At 45.2% G+C, this 25064-nt stretch overlaps 2 protein-coding genes across 10 annotated transcripts in view; one reads left to right on the top strand and one right to left on the bottom strand.

The window, feature by feature from the left end:
• The first annotated feature begins 11049 nt into the window (after window positions 1-11049).
• TP53INP2 (tumor protein p53 inducible nuclear protein 2) lies at window positions 11050-20920 on the top strand. Of its 2 annotated transcripts, none has more exons than XM_054696980.1 (4): window positions 11050-11066; window positions 15420-15593; window positions 16003-16291; window positions 16816-20920. In XM_054696980.1, exons 2-4 carry the CDS (start codon window positions 15470-15472, stop codon window positions 17066-17068), a joined length of 666 nt encoding a protein of 221 aa, XP_054552955.1. In that variant the 5' UTR covers window positions 11050-11066; window positions 15420-15469; the 3' UTR covers window positions 17069-20920. The 2 variants fall into 2 exon arrangements, with proteins under 2 accessions (XP_054552955.1, XP_037352457.1); XM_037496560.2 differs by lacking the exon at window positions 11050-11066 and adding an exon at window positions 11510-12092.
• A 396-nt stretch (window positions 20921-21316) lies between these two features.
• The window catches only part of NCOA6 (nuclear receptor coactivator 6), a 79523-nt gene continuing 75775 nt past the window's right edge, over window positions 21317-25064 (bottom strand). For 5 of the 8 annotated variants that reach the window (XM_054696940.1, XM_037496521.2, XM_037496530.2 and 2 more), the window contains one exon: window positions 21317-21897. In XM_054696940.1, coding sequence (XP_054552915.1) covers window positions 21854-21897 — 44 coding nt within the window. In that variant the 3' untranslated portion in view covers window positions 21317-21853. The remainder of the gene's footprint in view (window positions 21898-25064) is intronic. The other 3 variants (XM_054696944.1, XM_054696947.1, XM_054696949.1) reach the window with 1 other exon arrangement.

Genomic DNA, 25064 nt, shown 5'->3' with positions numbered 1-25064 from the left:
GTACCTATTAATCTTGCAATATACTCCTGTGAATCTATTCCATTCGTACAAGAATAGTCACTGTAGCATTGTTTGTGGCAGCAAAAAATTGAAAACCACTTAAATGTCCACCAATAAGATCATTAACTAAAAAGCTATCTACAACTATACAATGGAAAACCATAAGACAAGTTTTATTTTAATGAGGTAGATCTACCTGTGTCAACATAGGTAGAACTCCAAATCATTTTGCTGAGGAAAAAATGTGAGTCTGTAGGGCCAAGTATATAATATGATATATTTACATAGAAACAGACAGACTTACAAAAAGCATAAATTGATACATCATGGAGACTATTTGGCAACATCTATCAACTTTTGAAATATTAATTTAAACTATTAAAATAACCCTAATCAACTAATTCCCACTATTTTTTATTCACCTTATAAATAAACCTCAAAGTGGCTAAAAATATTAATTGCAGCATTGCTTGTATACCAAGATATGTGAAGCTACCTTTTTTTCCATAGGGGAATTGGATAAATATAGTGTATACATACAATGGGCTACTTTGCATGTGTGAAAATGAGTAAGACTGCTTTCCATACTGATAAGGAAAAGACTGCAAGATGTACTGTGAAGTGAAAACAACAAAGTGCAGAACAGTATATCTATTTTGTGAAAAACACATACATGTATATATGTAGGATTTTAAGTGCATAGAATATCTTTGGACAGAATCACGGAAAACTAGAAATGGTGGTTGCTTCCAGGGAGGAGATTGGATGATTGGGAAACAGGAGAGGGAGGGAGACCTGTTTTTCATTGTACTCCCTATTGAAACTGGAAATTTGAACTATATCCCCGAAGTAAGCAAGTAAATTAAGCAATTTAAAATATAATTCTAAAACTAGAAGCAAAACAAGCCCTATGAGACAAACACTTCCTGTATGTTTATATGTGTGTTGTGTAGAAAAGAGAAATGAAGACACATTCCAAATTCGGGACAATGGAGAAAGATCTCTGAGCTTGGATGAGGAGTGGTCAAGAGAGACCTTGACTTGGTTGTTTGAATTTTATGTTTATATTAATTACAAAGGTTGCTTGGAGTTTATGCAATATTTGTGTAAATTGTTGCATCATTTAAAAGCTATTGTAATTTTTAAAAATATACTTCAGGTAGATACACTTCAACCACCTCTGGGTAAAATGTGAGGCTGACCTTCTGAGGGAGGGATTCCTGTCCTGTCCTTTGTCCTACCTGTCTTCCCCAAGGACACCCTGGCTCAGAAGTAGGCACCTGGGCAAATCCCTGCAGCATTCCAAAGAACCTTTCCTGTCACCTCTTACCCACTTGGCTCCTTGTCCCCAGAGTTCTGGACTGAGACCCGGAGTTGATTAACCATAGGGTCAAATTTCCAGAGGGCCTTATCAGTGTAAGTTTGAGCAGGACCAACACAGGGGAGTTGGCACATCTGGTTTTGACCGCTTGCTTCTCTGTTCTTCGCCTTCATTGCCCAAGCACCCTTTTCCTCATCTCCCAGTCTGTGTTTCTCTTTCAGTTCATTCAGTGGAGAAAAGGGATCTAAAAAATCCATTCAATTAGATGTGTAGAGACTTAGTGTTCCTCCTCTCTTGACCAGTTCTTTTTTTAGGAGGTATCTAAAGGTGGCAATACTTAACTATGATGGAGTTTATAACACCAGTGAGGAAGGGATTGTGAGGCAAAGGGACTTTGTTATCATTCTTAGCATCATGATAATAGGCAACCCGTATTGTGCTTAAGAATGTGAATTCTGGGGCCTCCCTGGTGTCACAAGGGGTTAAGTCTCAGCACTATCAGGTTAAGTCCATAGCCACTACAGCACAAGTTCTATCCCTAGCCAGGGAGGTGACCCACATGGCACAGCAAACCTCTCCTGTCTAGCCTGCTGCTCCCCTTAGCAGTATATTTCAGTGGATCCACCTGTTCTGCTCCCCACTCTGTCTGTGGTTTATCCTCTAACCCCCCACACTTCTGGCCTGCACCTAGTTCTTGTGTGCATAAATAGATGAAAATAAATCTTAAAAAAATGAATGTGAATTCTGGAACCAGACTGACAGGATTCTAATTCTAGTTTGTCTCTTAGTAGCTGTGGAAACTTAGATTCATATATGTACCTCAGTTTCCAAATCTGCAAGATGGGGAAAAATAAGTATAGCTCCCACATAGGGTTGTTATGAAGCTGTGATGAGATGTCCTGTGAGAAATCTTTAGAATGTTAATCATGATTATGATTACTTGTACAAATACTTTCTTGTAAAGGACAGAATTTAAAAAGTTTTGAAGACCCCTGCAGAAGAAAAGCTAAAACTGAAAAGTTAATAAATCACTTGGATATAGTCACTAATCTAATCCAACCCAAATTGAGACCATTGCCACAACAGAGGAAGTTCTTTTTAAAAAAATCTAAGGAAAACTATGTTCTGTCACAACTTCAAAATCTGTCTCAACTTTACTTCAATGATGGAAAATGTCTGGCTTGGGAGTTATGAACTGCTGCACTTGCCCCTTAGCAAATGAATTGGTCAATGCTGATTTTGTGTGTGTAGGTCAGTGGTCGCATTATATTTTCTTAACTGAATTGAGTAATTATATTTCAATGTTGCCTTTTTTCTCCTTAAACCAACTTCATTGAGCTATAATGAGTTTTGACAAATACATGTAACTGTGTAGCAAATTCCACAATCAAAATATAGAATACATTCATCTCTGACTCCAGAAAGTTCCCTTTATTCCCCTTTGTAATCAGTCCTTTCACCAATCTCCCAGCAGCTACTGATTTGCTGTCAGTATATATTACTTTTGCTTGTTCAAGAACTTCATATAGATGTAATCATATGGTAAGTACTATTTTGCATCTGATTTCTTCAGCTTAGCATGGGGTTTTAAGTTTCATCCAAACTGGTTGCTCGCACTAGCAGTTCATTGCTTTTTAATTGCTGAGTGGTAGCTATTTGTTTGAAAACAGTCATGTGTCACATAACGTTTTTGGTAAAGGATGGACAGATACAGATGTGATCTCCTAATTCTATTGCCTGGAGACATAGTAGCCGTCTTACAGTCATAGGGTTTTACTACAACACCAACCTCATCCATCAAAAATTTACTGGATCTCTTGATAGCATCACTTCCCTTGTGCTTGATTTCATCTTCACTGTTCTGTTCATCAAGGCCCCTAAGTATGCAAAACCAATGCTATTGTTGCCTTTGTACAGAAAATAGCCAAATGACATATTTCTCAGAATATAAGTGACACACACCTGTGCTTCACATTTATGTTGCCTTCATTTACTAGATCTTGAGAGAATAAAGTTTGGAAGTTTAGGAGAGGAGAGGGTAAAGTTGTAAGAACTGGAGCTAGAAGACATAAATTTTCTTGTTTTATCACTTTCACTCACTTGTTCTGTTTTCCTATACAAGTCCTTCCCCACTATCCAGGCTTCAGTTTTCTCATCTGTAAACTAGACAAGGGACTGGATGATCTCAAAATAACCATCCCATGCAATTTCATTATAGGTGGAAGGGTTTCTTCTATAAAATGGCACATTGTTTAAATGCTCACAGGCACTTGGAATAGACCCAGTGAATGCCTCTGGCAGAAAGGGAGGGCAAAATCCAACAAAACCAGACAAGAGGTAGAGAATAAACAGGGAGGTCACAGTCAAGTTCAGAAATTGATCAATAAATATTTACACTCTGTTCTAAGTCTCTCTCCCTGACATTTCTGCCAAAACCCCTGGTTGTAGACTTTTGGCTAGACTCAGGGAGATGGGGCCAGGAGGGTTGCATGGGGCAATCTCTGAGGACTTCAAAAAGCAGTCCATGCTGAAGGACTGAGGCTGTCACTCTGGATCCAGATAGTAGGGTGGGTAGAGCGAAGGGGAAGGAGAGAGGAAAGAATTTGATCCAGGAAATGTATGAGAATCTTTCAAATGTACCATTGAACCCCAAAACTCCCAAATCCCAGGGACCCACATGGCTCAGGGACTTAGTACCTTCAATAGCACATTCAAGAACTGCAGTATAAAGAGCTAATTGCTGAAAACAACCTACACGTTCAGCTACAGGGAAATGATTGAATAACTTTATTTTGTCCCTTCTATGATATGATGAAATATTGTGACTGTTAATAAAGAATGAGGCAGCTCAGGATGTACTATCAGAGACCAAACTCCAAGTTGTATAGTTGAATTTAAAAAAAAAAAAAAGCAAATCTCAAAAGAGTGTGCATAGTACACTATTATTTATGTTCAAAATGGAGAGATTGCGTGTACATATCCATACTTGTACAGGCAGAGACTATTTCTAACAATTCACACTAGAAACTGGTAATAGCAGTTGTCCCTGGGAGTGGAAGTTGATTAGAGGGTGCTGAAGTAAGAAGTTGGGAATGAAACCTATTTTCTTTTGTTCTCTGGGATTTTGAGTCACACGCGTTTTTAACCTTTTTACAAAAAATAAAAATCTGTTAAATCTAAGAACAATAGTCCCATTCACCAAAATAATTTAAAACTGATTTTAATATATATTTGTAATTCTTGAAAAACATCAAAGGGCCTCTAATCCATGTCAGCACTCCTTACAATCTCCTTTGTTCTCATTAATCCTCTCATAATCTACTGCCTCACAGTAACCTCACCAAATCTGTCACTATAAAAAATTGTCTCTCTTGACCCTTTCTCACAAACCTTGATTTTTCTTTTCCTTCCCTTTGTCCGATCACCTCTCCATCCTGTCTCGGTCACCCTGTTATTTCAATTCTGTATCTCAAAAGCCTAGAAAGCAGGTAAACAAGATAAAACCCTCCCTAAAAAGCAAAGGTCAGAAGAAAAGGGAGCAGGCAAAGGAATCTGTTATCCACTCCCCCATTGTACTGACAAACAGAGGCCTACAGAGGGACAGAGTCAAGACAAAGTGTAGGATTCCTGATTTGAAATCATTTTCCAGAATCTTTTTCTAATTAATTAATTTTTAAAAGGATTTTTATTTATTTTTGTGTAGAAGAACTGGGGTGTAGGCCAGAGGTGCAGATAGTGAGAGGATTCACAAGAGAGTGGGGAGCAGAACAGGTGGATTTACTGAAATACACTGCTAAGGGGAGCAGCAGTGAAGAGAGGAGGGGGTCTGCTGTGCCAGATTAGCTCCCTGGCCAGGGATTGAATTCAGGCTGCAGTGGTGCCACCCGGGAGGCCATCATTTTTCAAACCCTTAAACTCTTTGCCCCAAGGCAAGCTCCAACTCGTCCTTCAAATTCTAGCTCAAATGTCCTTTCTTGCAAGAAGTCTTCCTTGAATTCCAATTTTTTTATTCCATTTTTTTGTGCTACCCACTGTCCTCGCCCTCATCTCTCTGTATTATAATGTCTGTGATTATGTTTCTCTTTACACTAAAAGAGATTCTCAATTATAGGAAAGATATCTATTTCTCAGAAATAACTAGGCACACTTGAGCATCTGGTGAATTGAAAATATATGCAGTGCCCTGGGAGGAAAGGGCAAACATTTATCTCTCCCATAAGAGATCTTGGAGAGCTTGTTGGAGGGAGTATCATTTGGCTGATATATTACCTAGAGTTGCATCCCACATATTCAAATCACTCAATTTTAATTATATGGCTTTGGCAAAAGAAAAAAGAAAAATGACTTTTCCCAATGATAACACAAATGATTATGAATTTCACAAAAAGACTGCACTAAAACAAAATGTACTGGAGTAAGATTAGTAACTCAACTAGTGCCTCTTAATTTTCATGCAACAAAAAAAAAACACTTTTTATCAACATGTGTAGAAGTTTTCTATTGCTGTGTGATAAACCACCACAAACTTAGGGGTTCAAGACAAGACCCATTAGTTCAAAGATCTATAAATTATATTAGTTCACAGATCTATAAATCAGAAGTCCAGATACAGCTCATTTGGGTTCTCTGCTCAGGGGGGCTCAATGGCTGACATCAAAGTGTTGCTCACTTGAGTCCTCATCTGGATATTCAGCTAGGGAAGATTGACTTCCGAGTTTCCTATACTGGCAGAAGTTATTTTCTTGTGGCTACATACTGAGATCCCATTTTCTTGCTATCTGTTGACCAGAGCCCCCTCTCAGTTTCTGGAGGCCCTCTTGGATCCTTGCCGTGTGGCCATCTCCACAATGTGGAGGTCGACTTGGGAGTATCAGCTTAGGAAAATGGTTTTATGTTAGGTAAAATATTGTACATGTTTCACACATAAGCCTCATAATTTTTATACTATTTATTACACATGCACATATGGTATTTCTGCACATGGTTGAATACATGGAACTGTGCACTGATTCTTATCATCTCTGTGATCTTGGATTTCAGCAGTCTGAGACTCAATTCACTCATCTGTAAAGTGGGGATAACAGGGCCTCCCCGGTGGCGCAGCATGTTGAGCGCCATGCTGTGAAGCTGTCCGCAGTCTCAGCAGTGTGGGTACAATCCCCGCCAGCTGGTGAGAATCCCACAGAGAGTGGTAGACCTCTCCTGTCACGCCCTCTGCTCCCCTCAGCAGTGTATTTCTGTCATCTGCCTGTTCTGTTCCCCACTCTGTCTCTGGTGAATCCTCTTACCCTCCCGTGCCTCTGGCCTGTACCCCAGCTCTTGTATAAAAATAAATAAAATCTTTAAAAAAAATAAAGTGGGGATAACGACAGTGCTCATCTTGGAGAGCTACAGGCACATGATTAATGCTCAGTAAATATGTTGCTGATTAGTGTATAAGTGCTGAAGAATAATAGAGGTGATCTAGACACAAGGAGTTAAGTAGGTGAAAAGTTGGAGTTTTCTAAGAGGAGGAAATGACAATAATCAGTTTCTGAAAGCAGGAAAGCTAGTGGTGGTTTGAAGTGTGATCATTTGCATATGGTGTGTGTGTGTGTGTGTGTGTGTGTGTGTGTGTGTGTGTGTGTGTTTGTGCTGACAGAAAAGACTAAAATGTAGGTAAGGGCAGCTTCACTCACCCAGTCAGTAATTACTAAATGCTTACTGTGTACCAGGTATGGTGAAAGGATGTTTTACCAGCATTTTGACTTGAGCTTAGGGAAGGTAGGAAGCCAAGGAACCTGTGAATAGGAAAGGGCAGTTGTCTGAGCTTTAGGGGGTCCATTTACTCCAAGAAAAGTGTCCAGTTCATCAGGAGGGAACCCTGATGTCCACCCTCTCTTCACCATCCTCAACATCTGCTAGGAACCCTCAGCAGAGTCCCAGGAGTAGGTGCAGAATCTGGCCCTTCTTGGGCAAGAACAGAGAGTACAACTCCAGACACCTCCTGCTCCTGTGTGGTCCCAAAGCTGCCTCTAACCACCACAGGTGGTTAGGGAAGCATTTCCCCACAGGATTTCTAAACATGGAAATTCATGTAGGGCACTCACACCAGAGCAGCTTGCTCAGATAATTGTTCACACTCACAAACCCACAGAACCCCAGTCACTGCCTCACCCTCACACCAAGGACAGATGAGCTAAAACTAAGGGATTTCACTGCCTGCCTCTTCTTCCTGAAATAAATCCTTTCTGACCATTGTGATGACACTACACACAGTTCACAAAACAAACCCGATACAGAGAGGTCAGGAATGAAGGTTATTATTTAGGAAGTCTGGAGTCTGCCATTTTGCAGATGGGGAAACTGAGGCTCAGACAAAGAAAGCGACTTGTCTAGGGCCAGGCAATGAGCCCAGGACAGAACTATGATTGAAATCTGAATTTACTGACAATTATACCTGGAGTTTTTCTTTGTGGAGTAACATACACACACAGAGTAACCCTCGGTTGAGACATTTCTAGGTTGAACAATAAAGTTTTTTGAGTAGACATCCTGGGAGTGTGGCCCTTTGTGGCCCTTTGTTAAGGCCCTTTCCCCATCTGTTGGGGAAATGTGGGGATTATCTTTGCCCTGACTTTATCAATTAAATTTCTTGGCCTCTCTGTCTTATTTTCTTCACCAGTAAAACATTATCTATGTTAGAGGATTGTTGTGAAGATTAGATGGGTTATCAATACAGGTAAGGACACAGAGGACACCAGGCACATAGAAACACCAATAGTATTATCGAACTCTATAGATCTGGGGCTAGTGCTGGGGGGATGGGGAGAGCTCTGCTTCTATATTAATCAGGGTTTGCTGATTTTGATTCACATTCCAAGGCTGGGCTTCCTTTCAGCTTTGTCCTTTATTTGAGGGAGAAAGCAGGTAGGGGGAGAGTTGAGCCAGTTCTCTCAGTGGGTTCATACCTTTTTCAGTGAGTTCATGCAAGGTCCCATGAGGGACACACCCAGGCTGACACATCTCTGTCCTTTGAAGTAGGGGACCCCAAGACTTGGATGAGCTCCCAGGGTTTGATGAGGGCAAAGTCTTGACCTCCAATCCTGGAATCCTATCAAATTTGGCAGGTGCTTACATTTGTACAGATTACATGGGTGTAGGCATGTTAACCCTATGATGTGAGCTCATGCACCCAAGTATGTATGTCTGTACATGAACATCTCATGTATACACACAGATCGCCCATGTATATGCATTTTTGTACATAGAATTGGCGCGCACCTCCTGTGCCAGAATAGAGGGTTCAGGTGTAGACTCATACCAGCTACCCTTTTTGGGCTGTAAGTGCTGAGCTTTGATAGTGGACTGCCTAGAGTCAACTGTGTGTCAGGACCAGCAAAGGCTGATTGTGGAATAAATGAACAAAGATTCTGCCCTTGGATGCCACTTGGGAACACACACACACACACACACACACACAATTAATTGTCATTTATTGAACAAATAAACGACTGTCCATTAAGGTAGCTTGGAGCACATGAGGGATAAGAAAAACTACCCAAAGAAAGAAGGGTGAATAGAATATTGCAGACAGGAAAGATTTAAATTCAGAAATTTAATTTAGGCAGGGGAAAGAGCTTGAGCAAAGTTTGAATGTGGGAGAGTGTCAAGTAGACAGTGAAGAGTTTGACCTCGGCACAAGGTGCATGTGAGAGTAGTGGAGATGAAGTTGGGGAGGCCTGGGGCTGGATCATGGAAGGCCATGAATGTTGTGTTAAGGAGTAAGGTACTCTGGGAGTCATAGCAGGCTTTAGAGCAGACAAGTAGTGTGACAGGAGAGGCATGTTAGGGATTATTTAAAGTCAGTAAGAAGATCAAGAGAGGGTAGAGGTTAGGAGGAAGTAGATGTGATGTGCAGAGGCTCAGGGTTGCTTGGAGAGACATCACTCCAGGGCCAAAACATTGTTCTTCTCTCCCCTACTCTCTTCAAGCCTCTGAGTATTATGTCCTGGCTCCTTCTCCTGGCTCCTCCTTCTGAGTGGACTTCTGGGGTTTCAGGCTAGACAGGATTTAGTAATCAGAGCATGAAGTTCCGACCTAGATCACCCCCGTCCTTCTGCTGGAGCAGATGGGCACCACTCAGACTCTCTCCCACTAACCCTGCTCTACTGAGAGAGGACACAGAACCTCTGGCCCTGGATATTCTAAGGAGTGCATTTGTGGTTTCTCCCAGTCAATTCCCAGCCCAATGGGAGGGCTGGGGTCTAGAGCATGGGATTGATCGGCACAATTCAGAGGGTACTCAATTTGGAAGAACTTTACCATGTCAGTTCTGCAAGGAAGAGTGGATATGTTAAAGTTGATAGATAAGGGAAATTGAGGTCCAGAGAGGCACCATGATTTGCTTGAGATTACACAGCAAATTTGGGGCAGTCAGGATTAAGCCAAGGTCCCCCTGAGGCGGCTGAAGCACTCCAGGTTTAGATAATTTGGGGCCAATTGGACACAGAAGATTGGGTCAAGAATTATGAGTTCAAATTCTGGTTCTACCATTTACTATAATTTTGTAAACTTGGAAGTCACTTAGCCTCTCTATGTTCTCATCTGTAAAATAAATACCACCTTTTGGCTTGCTTTGATGATCAAAACACACATAAAATGCTTTAGCCTGGTGTTTGTCATTCAGTAAGTGTCCAATCAATGTCAGGTAGTGGGCTGGCAGCAGCAACAGTAAGGTACTCAATGTTCACTGAGTGCATTATTAAACATATTAACAGTGAGCCTGTTAGTAATCATACTATTTGTGAGCCTGCTTCCCAGTGTGTAAATTAGGAGTAATAATCCTGGTCCTGACACTTTTCTGTCCAATCCAGGCAGCAACATGTATTAATGTGTAGAGATTCCAGCACAGATGCGTCTCTAGTCAATGTTTATGCAGCACAGAGCAACTGATCTCCAAGTCCGCTTCTGAAAAATTGCCCAATAGCCTAATCAACGCCTTTACACTCCCTGATGCCTCACACCCCAACCAAGAAAGGGAGATATCCCCTACCTCTCAAGTTTGACGAGCAGAGGAAACGGGGTGGGGAAGCAAAGTGAGTAGGAGGGAGGTGAAAACGAAGAGCTGGGAGAAGGGTGATGGGGGAGAATGGACGGGGTGGGGAAGTTGAGAAAAGGGTGCAGCTTGGGGAATTTGGATGCAGGATGCAGGTGAAAGTCAGTGGGGGGCTGTGGGAGGGATGGGGGCGCTGGGACGTGTGGAGGGAATGCAGGAAGATGGGGTTGTGTAGGAAAGAATGACCCTTCTCGCGGAGAGGTTTGAGGGGCGTCCTGGGGAGGAAGGGCTAAGTTCCCAGCAACCGCCTCTCGGCTCCAGCAGCCTCCAGAAGCCCGGCGCCCGGCTCCGGGAGGGCAGGAGCCGCCGGCCGACGAACCGTGGAGGAAGCAAGGAGGGGGGACCCGCCGGCTGGGATTGGCCGCCGAGCCGCCGGCCGGTGACGCGACGCGGGCGGGCCCCTTTGTGACGTCACAATCAGCTGTTTGAACGTTCTAATTTGTGCCGTGAGCCCGGCGGCTGCGGCCGCACAGACTCAAAGGCTCGCGGGCGAGCGCAGCAGCCCCGGGCGCCGGCCCCGCATCCCCGCCGCCTCACAGCCGAGTCCCCGCGATGCGGCCCGGCCTGTGACCCGCTGCAGAGCCCGGGACTCCCGCAGCACAGCTACCTCAGCGCCGCCGCCGCCCGCCGCCCCGCCTCCGCCCCGAGGTGAGTCCCGACGCCCCGACGCGGGCTCCCCGCGCCCCGGGGCACGGCCCGCGTCCCCCGCTCCCGGGTCTTTGTCTGTCTCCGCCGGCTCTGGATTGGCTACCGCACGGGGGGACCGTGACGTCTCCCTATTTGCATATGACATTGAGACGTCACCAAGGCCGGCAACGCCCCCCCGCCCCCGCCCCGCTTGGGTCGCTTGTCCTCCGGTGACCCGGTGGGCGCTGAGTCGGGGGTGGGCCCGCGGGCGAGGGACTCGGAAAGGCAGCGGGACTGAAAGGGCCTCGACAGTTTCCTGGTAGTCCAAGGTCTGGGGTCAGGCCTCTGACCCCCTACTTTCTCTTTGCAATTTGAGAGGAGACCGCGCAGTTCGGTCTAACTGGGGGGTCATTAGGAGTTCGGAGGCGACCTGGAACGCCAGCTCCGGGGCGCTGGGGCAGCGCCAGATGGTGGCTGAATCCCCTCCCTCCTGCTGCAGATTCTGAACAACCCCCCCCCCCCACACACACTCATACCTCCCCCTCAGCCTAATATAATAACATCCTCCTAATCCCAGACAAGTGTGCAGCGCCTCACCAGACGTTACTCCCAGCCCCCAAAACGGAACTTAGAAGAACAGATAATAAAATAATGGCTAGTGTGACTTCATATGAGATGACTTGTGCAACTACTCTTAGAGCTCCAATTAGTGCATATTTTGAGTTGGATCTTGGAAAGGAGAAACAAGCCCAGAGGGGCGAAGCGGCTTAGGGAGGTCATGCTGCCAATCAGAGTCATGCATTTTAATGGGCAAAAACCTAGTAAGTGCACAACATAAGTCACACATCTCCTTCTACTGAGAACTCCCCCCTGGACTCAGCACCATTCACATTTGATAGGGCTCCTAGATATCCTCATTCCTGGATCTTTTTCCAGAAGGTCTGTGGAGACTGGGGTCCCTTTTTGTGGTCCTGACCCTCACTCTCTACCTTGGAGTCCCAAAGCCCAGTAAATTTGCTGCCTCCCAGCTGTTTTGACCACAGAAAGGTGAGTCATTGGCTGCATCTGGGTGTCTCTAGGGTTGATGTTAGGGTGCGGTGGGGGCTGAGAGTTCCCTGTATTTGGTGCTTCAGCAGCTCCCCAACTGCCAGAGTTGCCCACTAAGAAGGACAGGAACTGGCTAGTGCTGATGATTACAAGGCTTGTGCTGTCCTTCTCTGGGCTCACAGAGAGGGGCAAGAGAAGGGGTAGGAAGAGAACTTCTGACTTTCCAAGTGGGAGTGCCATCCCAGCCTGCTCTTTGCTCAAGGATAGACTGGAATACAGGTGGCTTGGAAAGCAATATAAAAATATTCTGGGCACAGCTGCTGTCGTTATTAAAGGGAATTGTTCTCCCCAGAGCTGAGCTGGGAATGTGAGAACCAGGAAGCTGGCAGGGCCAGGAAAGAAAATCTGGGAGGCTCCCGCAGTGGTCAGGAGAGGGGGCGGGCACTGGCTGGCTGGTACTGTTGTCACTCCTGGCTCTGTCACTAACTTACTGTGTGACTTTGGGCAGGGAGCTTACCCCCCCTGAACCTCCCTCAATCTGTTTGTAATTTGATGAGGGCCAGAGCAGGCTCTGGTACACAGTGGGTGCCCTGGATAATGCATGATGAATCTTGGTTCCAGGAATCCCAGACCCTTTTATATCTTTGCAGAGGGCCTCTGAGAAGGACATTAACTCCATCAAGCACTCTGTATGACCTCTTGACCTTCCCTGCGTCAGTATCATATTCTTGGGGATTGTTTGCTGAGGCTTTCCTGACCGTACACACAGGACTGATATTCAGTGACCTGGGCCTAGCCTGACCTACTACCATCTAGCCAAGGAGGCTTTTGACTTATGTTCTCTTATTCTCAGATTGTAAAATGGGCTGGGTGAATATGATGGTTCCTGAAGTAACTCTTAACTTCCTTTTCATCTTCTTTAAGGAGGTAGTAGGTTCTTAGAAAGAGGGTGTGTCTCCCAATCTCCCCTTCCTCCAGGAGGGACCAAACTTTCTGGATTTTTGATAACTGAGTCACTAGCTCTTTGTGGCTACAGAAGGACTAGCATATGTGACTTTTGCTGGGCAGGCACAAGTTGGGGTGGTCTAACTTTTCATAATCCCTGTAGAACCAGCAGCCAGTGAGCACTTCCTTTTGGAGCATACTGTGGGACTGTAAAATGTGGAAATGCTCTCAGGGGATAGAGACTAGATGATTCTGTGGCAGTTTAAAAACATTCCCAGAGAATGGGAAAGGTAGCGACAAGCACAGATATATCCCAAGTGGGTTAGCAGTAAGAGTAAAATGCCTCTAGGGAATGTAATGTGGACATGCCCCCAAGGAGTTCTATGAGAAACATGGAAATATCTGTAGAAGAAGGTGACAAGGGGCCCAGTAGCAAAACTGTTGACCACCTTTAGAGGTAGATGTGGAGGGTCAGGATTTAGTGGCCAGACATCCCTAGCAGGTTCTAGTCCTGAGGGAGACTGGGAGGCAGAGGAGCAAATCCACAGTTACCTCTTTGGTGTCTCCATTCCTGGAGCAGGGGTTCTCCTTTCTCATCTTCACCCAGGGACAAACTAATTGAGAGCTTTGAGCCTCCTGGTCCAACCCTGTGTTCATACTTAAGGACTTCTGAGGTCTGATAACTCCTTCCCTCCATCATCACTTCCCATGACCTGCTGTCTCCAGGACAGGCAATCTGATCTTCCTCCTCCTAGCCAGGGATATTGTCCTTGAGCAGGAACTTGGGCATAAGGGCTAAGATGGGGGCGGGGAGGGCTTTTGGCAATAGGATCTTTGCATTTCATCTGACAGATATAACTGAGGCCTATGTAAACAGATGATGAGATGGTAGTGATTCTGTGGGATTTGCTAGCTAGCACTTTTTTTAAATTAAAGATTTATCTCATTTATGCATACAAGGGCTGGGATGTAGGCCATAGGTGTGTGTGTGGGGGCATGAGAAGGTGACAAGGGGCTCAGTAGCAAAACTGAGGGGGAGCAAAACAGACACATCTACTGAAATACACTGCTGAGGGGAGCAGTGGGCAAGACAGGAGACGTCTGCTGCACCATGTGGGTCAGCTCCTTGACTGGAGATTGAACTCATATTGCAGTGGCTGCCGACAGACAGCTTGATAGTGCTGAGACTTAGGCCCCTTGTGCCACCAGGGAGGCCCCTGGTTCTTCATCTTTGAGGTAAAGGACTACTGTGTAAGAAATCATAATGAAAACCAAGGCTTTTCTTCCCAGAAAAATACATGTGGACCATGGCCACTAAATAAAAAAATGCTGAATCCATGATGATACCCAGCAAAGGCAATCGAGTATAGTGCTTAGAGGTGCAACCTCTGAAATCTAACTATATGGGTTCAAATACTACCTCTGTGTCTTACTGGATATGGGACTTAAATTACCTTACCTCTCCAAGCCTTTGTTTCTTCACCTGTAAAGATGAATAATAATTATACCCACTTCCAGAGCAGTTGTGAGTTTACATGAGGTAATATAGGTAGTGTTTACTGAACTGGCACATAAATGCTATATTATAGTGATGATAACAAATAATCTCAATACTGGGCAATTTCTTTCTTGTTAGGAGAATACCTATTTTGCTTTAAGATCCAGCCTGAAGGATGGCCAATCTTTTGGAGACCTTCCCTGACAGAGTCTGCTCATATATATCACTTCTTCCATGTCCTTAGAGTATCTCACAGTATTATTAATTATAACTAGTTTATTGAATGCCTACTCTATGCTCAGGTACTGTTTTGAGCACTTTATAAAGTGATTAGCTCATTTAATTCTTTTTTAAAAGGTTTATTTATTTATGGATAAAAGAACTGTAAGCCAGAAGAGTGGGGGGCAAGAGGATTCACCAGAGAAAGAGTGGGAGCAGAACAGGCAGATCTACTGAAATACACTGCTGAGGGGAGCAGCAGGTGAGACAGCAGAGGTCTGCTGCGCCTTGTGGGCTGCTCCCTGGCCTGAACTCAAGTGGCAGGTGGCTGTCGATAGCTTGATAGCCTGCCTGAACCCCTGCACCACCAGGGAGGCCCCTCATTTCATTCTTATAAGGGCCTGGAAGAGGAGGGTACTATTATCATTGCCAATTGGCCAATGAGGAAGCTAAAGCACAGATAAGTTAAATAACTTCCTAAGGTCACACACAAACTAGAAAAGCCTGAAATTTGCAAGTAGGCTGACTTACCAGAAAACATACACAGCACAAAGTTTCTTCACACATCCTGTTGTAGTCTTGTTACTTCTCTGAGGGCTGCGCGCCAGCCAGGAGTCAGGAGCGGGTTTCATAGTGACTACTCAGACGCCTCTGTACGCCTCCAGGTTTCTGCACTGCCATAGGGCGCCACCTGAGGCCGCTTCACTCTCCCGCCATGTTCCAGCGCCTCAGCAGTCTCTTCTTTAGCACCCCACCGCCTCCCGAGGACCCGGACTGCCCCCAAGCTTTCGTCTCCGAGGAGGATGAAGTGGATGGCTGGCTCATCATTGACTTGCCGGGTGAGGCTAACTGGGGGGCCAGGACTGCGACTCCTGGGTGTTTGCAATCACTCTAAGGGCAGGTGGCTGAGCAAGCCGAGGGCAAGGGAGTTGCTGGGGCTGGGAAGTTCTCTCAAGCCTTCTGGGCGAACTGGGACTAAGGCAGTGCCGGTGGAGATGGGTTAACAGGGCTCCATCCTAAGCAAACCCCGTCTCTTGGTGGCCCTGTGTGGGTACCACACCTCAAGTGCCCTAGGGCAACAACAGGTTGAAATACCTGGTCCGTGGGTACCCCGTGGGCGAAGCCGGCAGGGCTGCGGGTCTGACTAACGATGCCCTCTCTCTCCCCGCCCCCCTGTGTCCGGTGTGTGTGTGTGTCCCTCCCCGCCGCGCCCCCCCTTCGCCTGGCACCCCCTTCCGCGCCCCGTAGACAGCTACGCCGTTCCACCCAGCGCGGGGGCCGCCCCAGTCCCTGCAGGCCGCCCTCCGCCCGCGCCCTCCTTGATGGACGAGAGCTGGTTTGTTACCCCTCCCGCCTGTTTTACTGCAGAGGGGTCGGGACTCGGGCCGGCCCGCCTCCAGAGCAACCCCCTGGAGGACCTCCTCATCGAGCACCCCAGCATGTCTGTTTACGTCACCGGCAGCACCATCGTGCTGGAGCCTGGGCCCCCTTCCCCGCACCCGGACGCTGCCCTGCCGGACGGCGAGCTTAGCGATGGGTGAGTGGATGCGGGGCGGCGCCTGGAGGCCGAGACCGGCTGTCTTGGAGGCTCGGGGGCCCGACTGGACCTGGGGAGCAGAGTCCGGTAACCCGCCCGGCACTGAAGGGGTGCAGCCTTTGGGGGCGTGTTTTCGAGGCAATGGGCGTGGCCCATGGGAGGGCGGAGGAGGGAGAGATTGAGTCTGAGTAAGGGGCGGAGCTTTTAGAGGAGAGGGGCGTGGCTTCCCACTGGGGCGGGGCCTGGGGAAGGGACCTGTTTGGAGGTCAGAGAAGCAAGTCCAGGGTTCCACGGAGGTAGAATTTGTAGAAGGCTGTACGGAGGTCGGAACCTTCCCGCGCCCCGTTTACCTGCCGTAGGGGCTATAACCCAGGAGATGGAGGAACTGGGCGCCCTCTAGGAGCAGAGACAGCACTGCACCGGGGCGAGGCTGCGGGCGACTGGGAGGCAGGTGTCAGCACTGCCCTCCAGCTCCCTTCATCCGCAGTGTTCAGCCCTGACCAAACCTCGTTCTGTTCCTGCAGGGAGTTGGTGCCTGCCCGCCGCGAGACCCGGGCCCTGCACCACGCTGCCGCCCCTCTGCCAGCGCGGGCTGCGCTGCTGGAGAAGGCCGGCCAGGCGCGGCGGCTGCAGCGAGCCAGGCAGCGGGCCGAGCGCCATGCGCTGAGCGCAAAAGTGGTGCAACGGCAGAATCGCGCCCGCGAAAGCCGTCCGCGCCGGCCCAAGCACCAGGGCAGCTTCGTCTACCAGCCGTGCCAACGCCAGTTCAACTACTGAGCGTCTGCCGGCCACGTAACACCCCTCTTAGACTCCCGACCCCTATCGGGCCCCTTCATGGCAGCCAGAGTGCTGCTCGAGGGGTGCCCGAGGCCTGACTCAGGCTGGACACAACCTCCCTTCAAGCGTAGGAGATGGGGTGATAGCCCCTCTCACAACCCCTGGATTTTCCCACCTTCGATCCTCTAATCCATCTCTGAATCCCCTCTCATCCTTCACCTTTCCTCCTGGCCCCCATGCCCCCTATCTAATCCTCTCTCTCTCCAACCCCTGACACTCCTTTCTCTCATCCCCATCCCAACCTCTGCCCTAACATTCCCCTTCATCTTTGCTCTCCAGTCCTCTACCTCTGGTCACTCCTCTTTCTGACGTCTCTCCTTCCTATCCCAGATCTGGTTCAAGCCCCACCTTTAACTCCCACCTAACAAGCCTCTCTAGCGCATGGTTGGCACTACACTCACTCCTGCCTCCTTATTATTCATTCCCAGTTACTCCCTCCAAATGGATGGGAAGGAGGGAGAGACTCCTTCCCTCTCTTGTGGGGAGTCTCACCACCCCCCTCCCCCCCTGGGGGCTGGGCTCTTTGAAGTTCCTTAGGCCTGGAAAGGTAAAGTATGTGGAAGAGGATTGTGAAATGTGAATTTGGAGGATGATGGCGGGAATCTAGTTTAAATAGGCAGCCTATTGAAGATGTAGATAGCACAGACAGGTTGAGAAGCTGATGGGAGCAGGGCACCATGGGGGCTGGCACCGTGCTTGCTCAGAGAGGCCAAGCCCTGCTCTCAGGCTGGAGCCTGGAGTCTGCCCCCAGTTCCCTTTCTTATAATCCCACTGCCCAAATCTCTTCCTGAAGTCCACCCCTCTGCAGGCCCCTGAGTCTGAAGGGCTTAGTCTTGTCACCCTACTCACAATATGTTACTCCAGGAATAGAGGCTGGGTAAAGCCCTGCCATCCTGACCATCTGTTCACATGCCCAAGGTGCTAGAACTGGCTTAGGAGAGATGCTGGCTAGAGGGCTTCTAGTCAGCAAAAGGGCATATCCCGGAGTAAGAACACAGGATGATGCCAGGAAGACAAGCTGTGGGGTAAAGCCATCCTAAGATTGACAGTTCAGACTTCATCTTGCATTTTTTATTTCACACTCTGCCCAGAATGGCTAATAAACACTCCTGGGTAGGAGGCCAGGAGCCCCAGTGTCCCTATTCCCAGATAGTTCCTATCCAGGTTCATAGCCTTCCGGGGGCCTCTCCTCATTTTCTCTCTTCCTTTTTAAGCTATTGGGGAGAAATGGGTGTCCTTATGGTTCCCCTTTCTTTCTCCTCCAGTTAGCACCTGGAGGAGGGAACTTGAATCCCTGGGTGAGACTGGGAGGACAGGGGCAGCCAGCTTTCTCCTTCTAGTGGTGGGACTGAATTTTGGGCTCAGACACCAGCAACAGCCTCTTGGGGATGCCCCAAGTTGCTTCCCTTTTCCTCTTTCTAACTATCCTTTTCTAGTGTGTGTTCTTTCTTCCTTGAAACTTATAAGATTTCCTGTTACATACTAACATAGGTCTTCCCTTTACCCAAATTCCAGGTTTCTAGGCCTCAGAGCCATGCTGAGGCTTGGAAAAAACTGAAATCCTATGCCAGTTAAAGGCTGCTCTGCTGCCTTCCCAGACCTTAGCGCTCCCATCCTCATTGTGGGCGTGTAGGGAAGGGAGGGGGTAGTTCCATGGATACTGGGATGGAGACCTAGGAAGCCCTCTTGGGGCCTCCTATCCTGAGGAGGAAGCCAAATTTATACTAAAAGCAGATCATCAAAGTCCCCATGCCAGTCCACTAGGGCCCCAGTAGTTGATAACCTTGTTATCCTCCCCAAGCTCTCCTTTAGGTATAACCTAGCCACTTTTATTCTTCCATCTGCCCCTTGGTCGCATCATAGCTAGCTTAGGGTCTTCAGCATTTCTAAGAGCTGGAACTCCCTCCAACTCTTCCTGCCTACTGCTGTGCTGCCAGCTGGGACCTAGGCTTAGTCCTGGAGAGTACCCATGATCCTTCTGGTGGAGGAAGAGTGAGTTATAGGGCATTTGGCTCACATTTCAAAAGGACCCTCCCATATTTCTGGAGGCTACTATAGTTCTAGAGCCCTCCAATCTTATCATCTGGCTGGTTGCAAGGCTCATGTTTTTGTATTTTCCTATGGATTCTGTAGCATTTGCGTGTGGCAATATTTTTAATTGTGTATAGATTTCTAAGAACCAACACTACTCAGTCTCCTGCTAGTCTGACTCCTGAAGCATCAGACCTCGTCATACTGTATTGACTGTGTATGTGCCTTTCACCTTGAGCATGCTTCAGGATTTTTTTTTTTAAACCACAGAACTTGAATACACGAGGGAACCAGAATTCACAAAGTCCTATGCAACCCTAGAAAGGAGGGGGTTAAAGAGTCTGTTTTGATTGATGTTTTCAGAGAACCTGGAGAAGTTCCAGTTGTATTAACGTCAATACTACCAGCACTTTGCCAAAACTGTGTGTGTCATAGGGTCCCCTGTTTCTAGAGTCCCAGTTACATCAAAGGGTGACTTCCAGTTATTCCCCATTGTCTGAGTGCTCTGGTGTCACTTCCCTGCCATTGTCAGTGTGGCCCTAGCAGGGTACCTTGTGTGTGTGAGTGCAGTTTGCTGCTGTTTTGGAGTCTGACTGCTCCCCAGCCCCCTGTCTGAACCCTGATCACTTTGCTCTGACCCATAACATCTTAGGTGCAACAAGGTCCCCACCAGAGCTCTTGGATGCCTCCTCAGATCCATGTGGCTTTACCTGAGGGGACTGAATGCAGACACACCGTAGTCCCTTATATCTTCCCTCTTACTCTGATACCTAGTTCCAAATGGAACCAACAAGTTGAATGCATCCCTCTGGGTGTTTTGTGTTGAGATTGATGAAATGAGGAGACTCTGACCATGTTGTGACATGTTGACAGACTCAAGGACACAACCACCTCAACCCGGTCATGTGGCATGCCTGTGTACATGTGTAACAGGATTCTGATTGTTAGATTGTAATGTTATTCCTCTATGGGAGAAAAAAATTAATATAAAGAAAAACAAATAAAAATCTATTTAAAGCACATGCTTTCTGCCTGAATTGAGCTAAAGCAAGAGAGAAACACTTCGCAATCTCAAGCACAGTAGTGGCACAGGGTATTATTACGCCAGTAATACCCTATGGTTGGCTTTGGTTCTGGTAATGTGTGTCATATAGAGAAGGAAGAGGGTAGAAAAGCCTGCTGGGAACAGAGCCAGACAATGTGGAGTCTGACTCATAAATAACTACTTTTAGGAGGATCATTATAATATAAGACACATATATTAAGACATTTGAAATAGAGATGAGAATAAGAGCATGTCAGAGAATCACCAACTCATCCTTTTGGTGTCAGGCACTTGGTTTGGCACAAGCACAGAAACACAGCAGGGAAGGGACGGAATATATGTCTAGCTATAGGAGCCAGCAGAAAGTTGAAGCCTACATGGAGACAAGGACAGAGATCCAAGCAATGGATTTCCCTGAAGGTAAGAGCTGCAAAAGCAGCTGGTTTGGAGACCTCAGAGTTGAAGATGAGCGAAGACAGGAAAGGGGTAAATGTGAGCATATTGATGGAAAGTCACCCCTAAGACTGATGCAAATGAGAAACAGGGCAGCCAAGAAATGGAATGTAGTGGACATCTCTGAATTATGTGACACAAAATGACTGCTTTTATTTAGGAGCTTCCCCACCTAACCATAGAACTAAACTGAAAATGGAAAGCTGACTTTACTGGGCTAGATTCTTGATGCTGTTAGAAAGAATCTTGCTGGTCAGTCTGGGTTTATCTCTTGAATGGAAAAGATATAATAAAGTTATTTTAGAGCAATTCATCAAATGCATGGAGAAGCAGAGGTATGAGGTGAAGGAAAAGTGCTATCTGTTTGCTGATGGTCTCCTGTACCTAGAAAATCTGGGGTGGTCTTGGATACGCTCGGTTATTTCTGTTATCTTGCAAAAGAAAATTGACCAAGTGTCTAGTAGAGTGCTAGAAAAGGGCTAACTTCATCAAAGCCAAGAATGAGTTGAGTGCATAAGTATGTGCTCTTTCCTCAATTTGCCAGCTAGGTATCCCAGGTGTGTGAGGACAAGATGGGATTCTAATTTACAAAGAAAGTTGTTCTACTCATTTATGGTCCAAATAAAGAGCTTGTTCACCCATAATCCCTTACCAATGTCACCAATGACATCATTTGTGTTCTAGAACAATGACATTTATTTAACACATTCAGTATTTCACATTGTAGAAACCCTTAGATTCTCTTTATTCACTGGTCCATTTCTACAACAAATACATCCAAAACACTATATAATAAAATTATTTACAACATTTCCAAATGAGAAAATTCCTTTTGCCCACACTACTGCTATTCACACACAGTACTTCCACAGCACAATACATCATTAGAAGATCTAAAGATGCTCACCCTGTACTCTAGGCTGCTTAGGAAATGTGAAAACTAATATAATAGTATTAGCTTCTCTCAATACATGGCAACATTTTAGAAACTTGAACTTCATCTTGCAACACCAAAAAAGGTTCAACAACTCTGCTTTCCCATTGCACTTTACGAAACAGTTTGCAGGGAATAGGAAAAGGGCCACATTATTAAAATGACTAACTGTACAGAAATGGATTTTAAAAAGTCACAGCTCAAAAATGCTTTTTGTAAAATTCACACACATTTACAAGTATCAAGTCGCCGTCCAGCTTGTTTACTTGGATTTTCTTCGCTTGGATTGCACCGCACTGGTTATGTCTGTGGGGGGAAAGGAAGGACATGTTCAGCTGAGGCAACTCTTTATAGCAGTGTCTTTCAGGCAGTCTGCAAAACCAGGGCTAACATAGCTGGAACCCTACTGGACTCAGTGTGGAGAAGCTACAGCTCTGTTTGTAAGGGCCTGGCAACTGGGCAAACGTAATACAGTGGCGGGAGATGAAGTAACATACCTAGCTGGTAAAAGTAGCACAGTTGGGAGAGCTTTGTTAGCTAGGCAATTAGCACCCAAATCTCCATTACCAATTTCTATCACCCAGTGAAACGATGGAGAGACTGCCTGTGCTTCTGGTGAGAAATCAATTGAATAATGTTAGTAAACTGTGCCAGAGTACAAACAAACCAGCCTCCGCATCCCTTTTGGAGCCAAGTCATTGTTTTGCAGTAAGAAACTTTTGCCACACTACAGTCAAAGTCTCTATACCATGGATATGATTGACTCTTCACCCTTGGTCAACAAGAGTCATCTGTGGTCCACACATGCCTTTAGGTATCCACTGCATGGAAGCAATTCAGAACAAGCCACAGCCTGATCTGAAAGTGAACTTGAGAGCATTATGGAAGAGGTAGGAACAGAGTGATTTATATGCAGGGTAACAGTGATCTAAAGGAGAATGAATGCATTTTAATTTCTTTAATTCCTCTTGTACTGTCATTGTCAAATCAACTTATTCACATTTCACATTAAACTACGCTTCTCAAAAAACTTTCCCACACGAAATTCTTCTACAGCAGAGTACAACAAATAACTTGAAACTCTCCAAGTGTAAACAGTAAAATCTCACATTGATCTTAAAAATTCATCCTGATTCTTCATGCTGCTCCATGCTAGATATTTTGGTTTTAGTATAAAAACAATGTTTTAAAATTAATTTGCCATGAAGAAAAAAAGTTTTCTGTCTAAGACATTAATATGTAAGACTAATCATAAGTATTCATTTCTAGAAACTAGGTTAAGTTTTATAATGTCATATGTTAGATTCAGTGTTCTAAGCAATTTTCCCTCTCCTTTAGATCATATTTTGAGAGCCTAGTCTCAAAATATAGATGAAAAAAGCAAAAAATTTATTGCTCTGTTAGCTACAGTAATTTCTAAGAAGGGAGACCTAGGTGACTTTCCAAGAGGTGACCTGTGCAATGTTTCTGGGGTTCTGTTGGTAGAAATTTTAGTATGTATATCTTCTTGTTGATAGGTCATGTTGTGCCTTATGGTAAAATCAGTCTGATTTAACTCATTAGAATTTCACTAAAATCAGAGAATAATCTGACAGGACGTTGATAATTGTGTTATTTTAACTCCCTGTAAATAAATTACTACCCACATCTCCCCATTCATCTCTCAAGCTTCATTTCCTCTGTAGCAAATTTATCATTTGCAACAAAAACATATAGGGTTTAGCTTGATTGTTCATCCTAAGAAAAATATCTGTTAATTATTAATTGGAGGCTTCTCCTTTGTTGCTATATGAAGGATCAAGTGGTATGTCTGAGAAACACTTATGTAGCTGGGAAAAGACATGGGAAGAAGAGGAGATAAGCAACTGCAGTCTCCCTCCACTCCTTCCTTGCTTATTCCTATTTGTAACTGCTCCTAAACATCCAATGATCTGGCAGGTTGCCTCTGCTTCTGAGGATGAATCAATGAGGGGAACCTCATTGATTTATGCTGGAAACTGCAAACAAGTTATCACGGTGGGAGTGGAGGTATAGAATGTACTTTTATAGTTCCATGAAGACAAAAAAAAAATAATCAACTGATTTTGAAATCTCTATCACATCCTCTGGATAAACGACCCAATTTGGATCACAGAGCAAAGTCATGTCCGATACGTTGATATATTTGTTTAAAAGATGCCTTTTTCAAAATTTTTGGTTCAATTTTATATATATTCTCTCAGAATGTTTCCACTTTTCCCACTCACATGGTGAGAATCTAGAGACACATTCTTTCAAATAAGGAATTCTAGTGAGTATCGTGGCTGAAGTTGCACTGAAGCTGTCCATCAGGTCTGTTTCTAAAAGCTAGCTTATCTGACTGCACCTAATCCCACTCCCAATTCCCCACAATCAATACCATACTGACAGAAACATATTGTTAAAAAATTCCTCTACTTTTAAACCATCAAGGAGTTTGCAAATTAATGTCTTCACAAACATAAGTTTAAAGACTAATAGTGTAGTCAAATAATTTACATTCATATTTTAGAACCAACTATAAGGTAAAAAATTATATCAACACCATCTTATAGGTGGTTGTTCATATATGTCCTTGGGGAATTTTTAAATGTGTAATTTGCTAAGGGTATTTTTCAGCCTGACTCCTTTGTTTTGACCTTAACCAAATTTAGCTGACTCTCTAATATACAGTGATCTAATGACTATCCCAGCATGTGCATTTTATTTTTCTGAGTAGTTTTATAAATTGATCACTTAATCTTGCTCACTTCATTGTGTTTTTTACTACATGTGCTACTTCCTTATGTAATCACAAAACATTCTGGAAATTTCCTTTCAAAATGTGTATGGCTGGTTTCAAAATGATGCTTCAACTGCAGGCAGTTATAGTTCTGGGCTTTTTCGAATCTTCATATTCTCATTTGCATTTTCACAGTATCAACAATAACAACTATCAAATACACATACACACACACATACTTCTCAAGACACAGGGTTTTGTTTGGGTAGGGCTATCACTCCACTCTGCTCTCAGAGGCACCTTAGCATGCCTAGGGACGCCCACAACTGCTGATAATTAAACATCAGTCTGTACTACTCTCATATTAACATACTTTTCCTGGTTTCAAACATATGCTTTGAACTCCATGTTTTATTGAACTACTGATCTTTTTTTCCCCAGTTGAAAACATAAAAATTTATCAACAGAAAATAAAGAATGACAAGAAAAACTAAGAAAAATTATTTGCATTAATGGAGAACTGATCATATCTGGAAGCAGAACTACTCATTTGCATAGTCATAAACAACACCTCAAGTGCAATTAAATAAAAAGTTTGTTTATTTGTGGGAGTCAATTTTTTTATTCATAATTAAAAGTAGGGGGAAAACCCAATCAACCAAAGCCAAAAACAACAGATTAGAGAATGACCAATCAACCATGGCAGGCCTCCTTGGACTTGCCCAGAAATCAT

This window comes from Talpa occidentalis, unplaced genomic scaffold, assembly GCF_014898055.3.
Source record: "Talpa occidentalis isolate TD23 unplaced genomic scaffold, MPIMG_talOcc4v2.1 talOcc4.10, whole genome shotgun sequence".
Taxonomy (NCBI): domain Eukaryota; kingdom Metazoa; phylum Chordata; class Mammalia; order Eulipotyphla; family Talpidae; genus Talpa; species Talpa occidentalis.
Note: the sequence above shows the minus strand (reverse complement) of the source record. Positions and strands in the feature narration are given on the sequence as shown.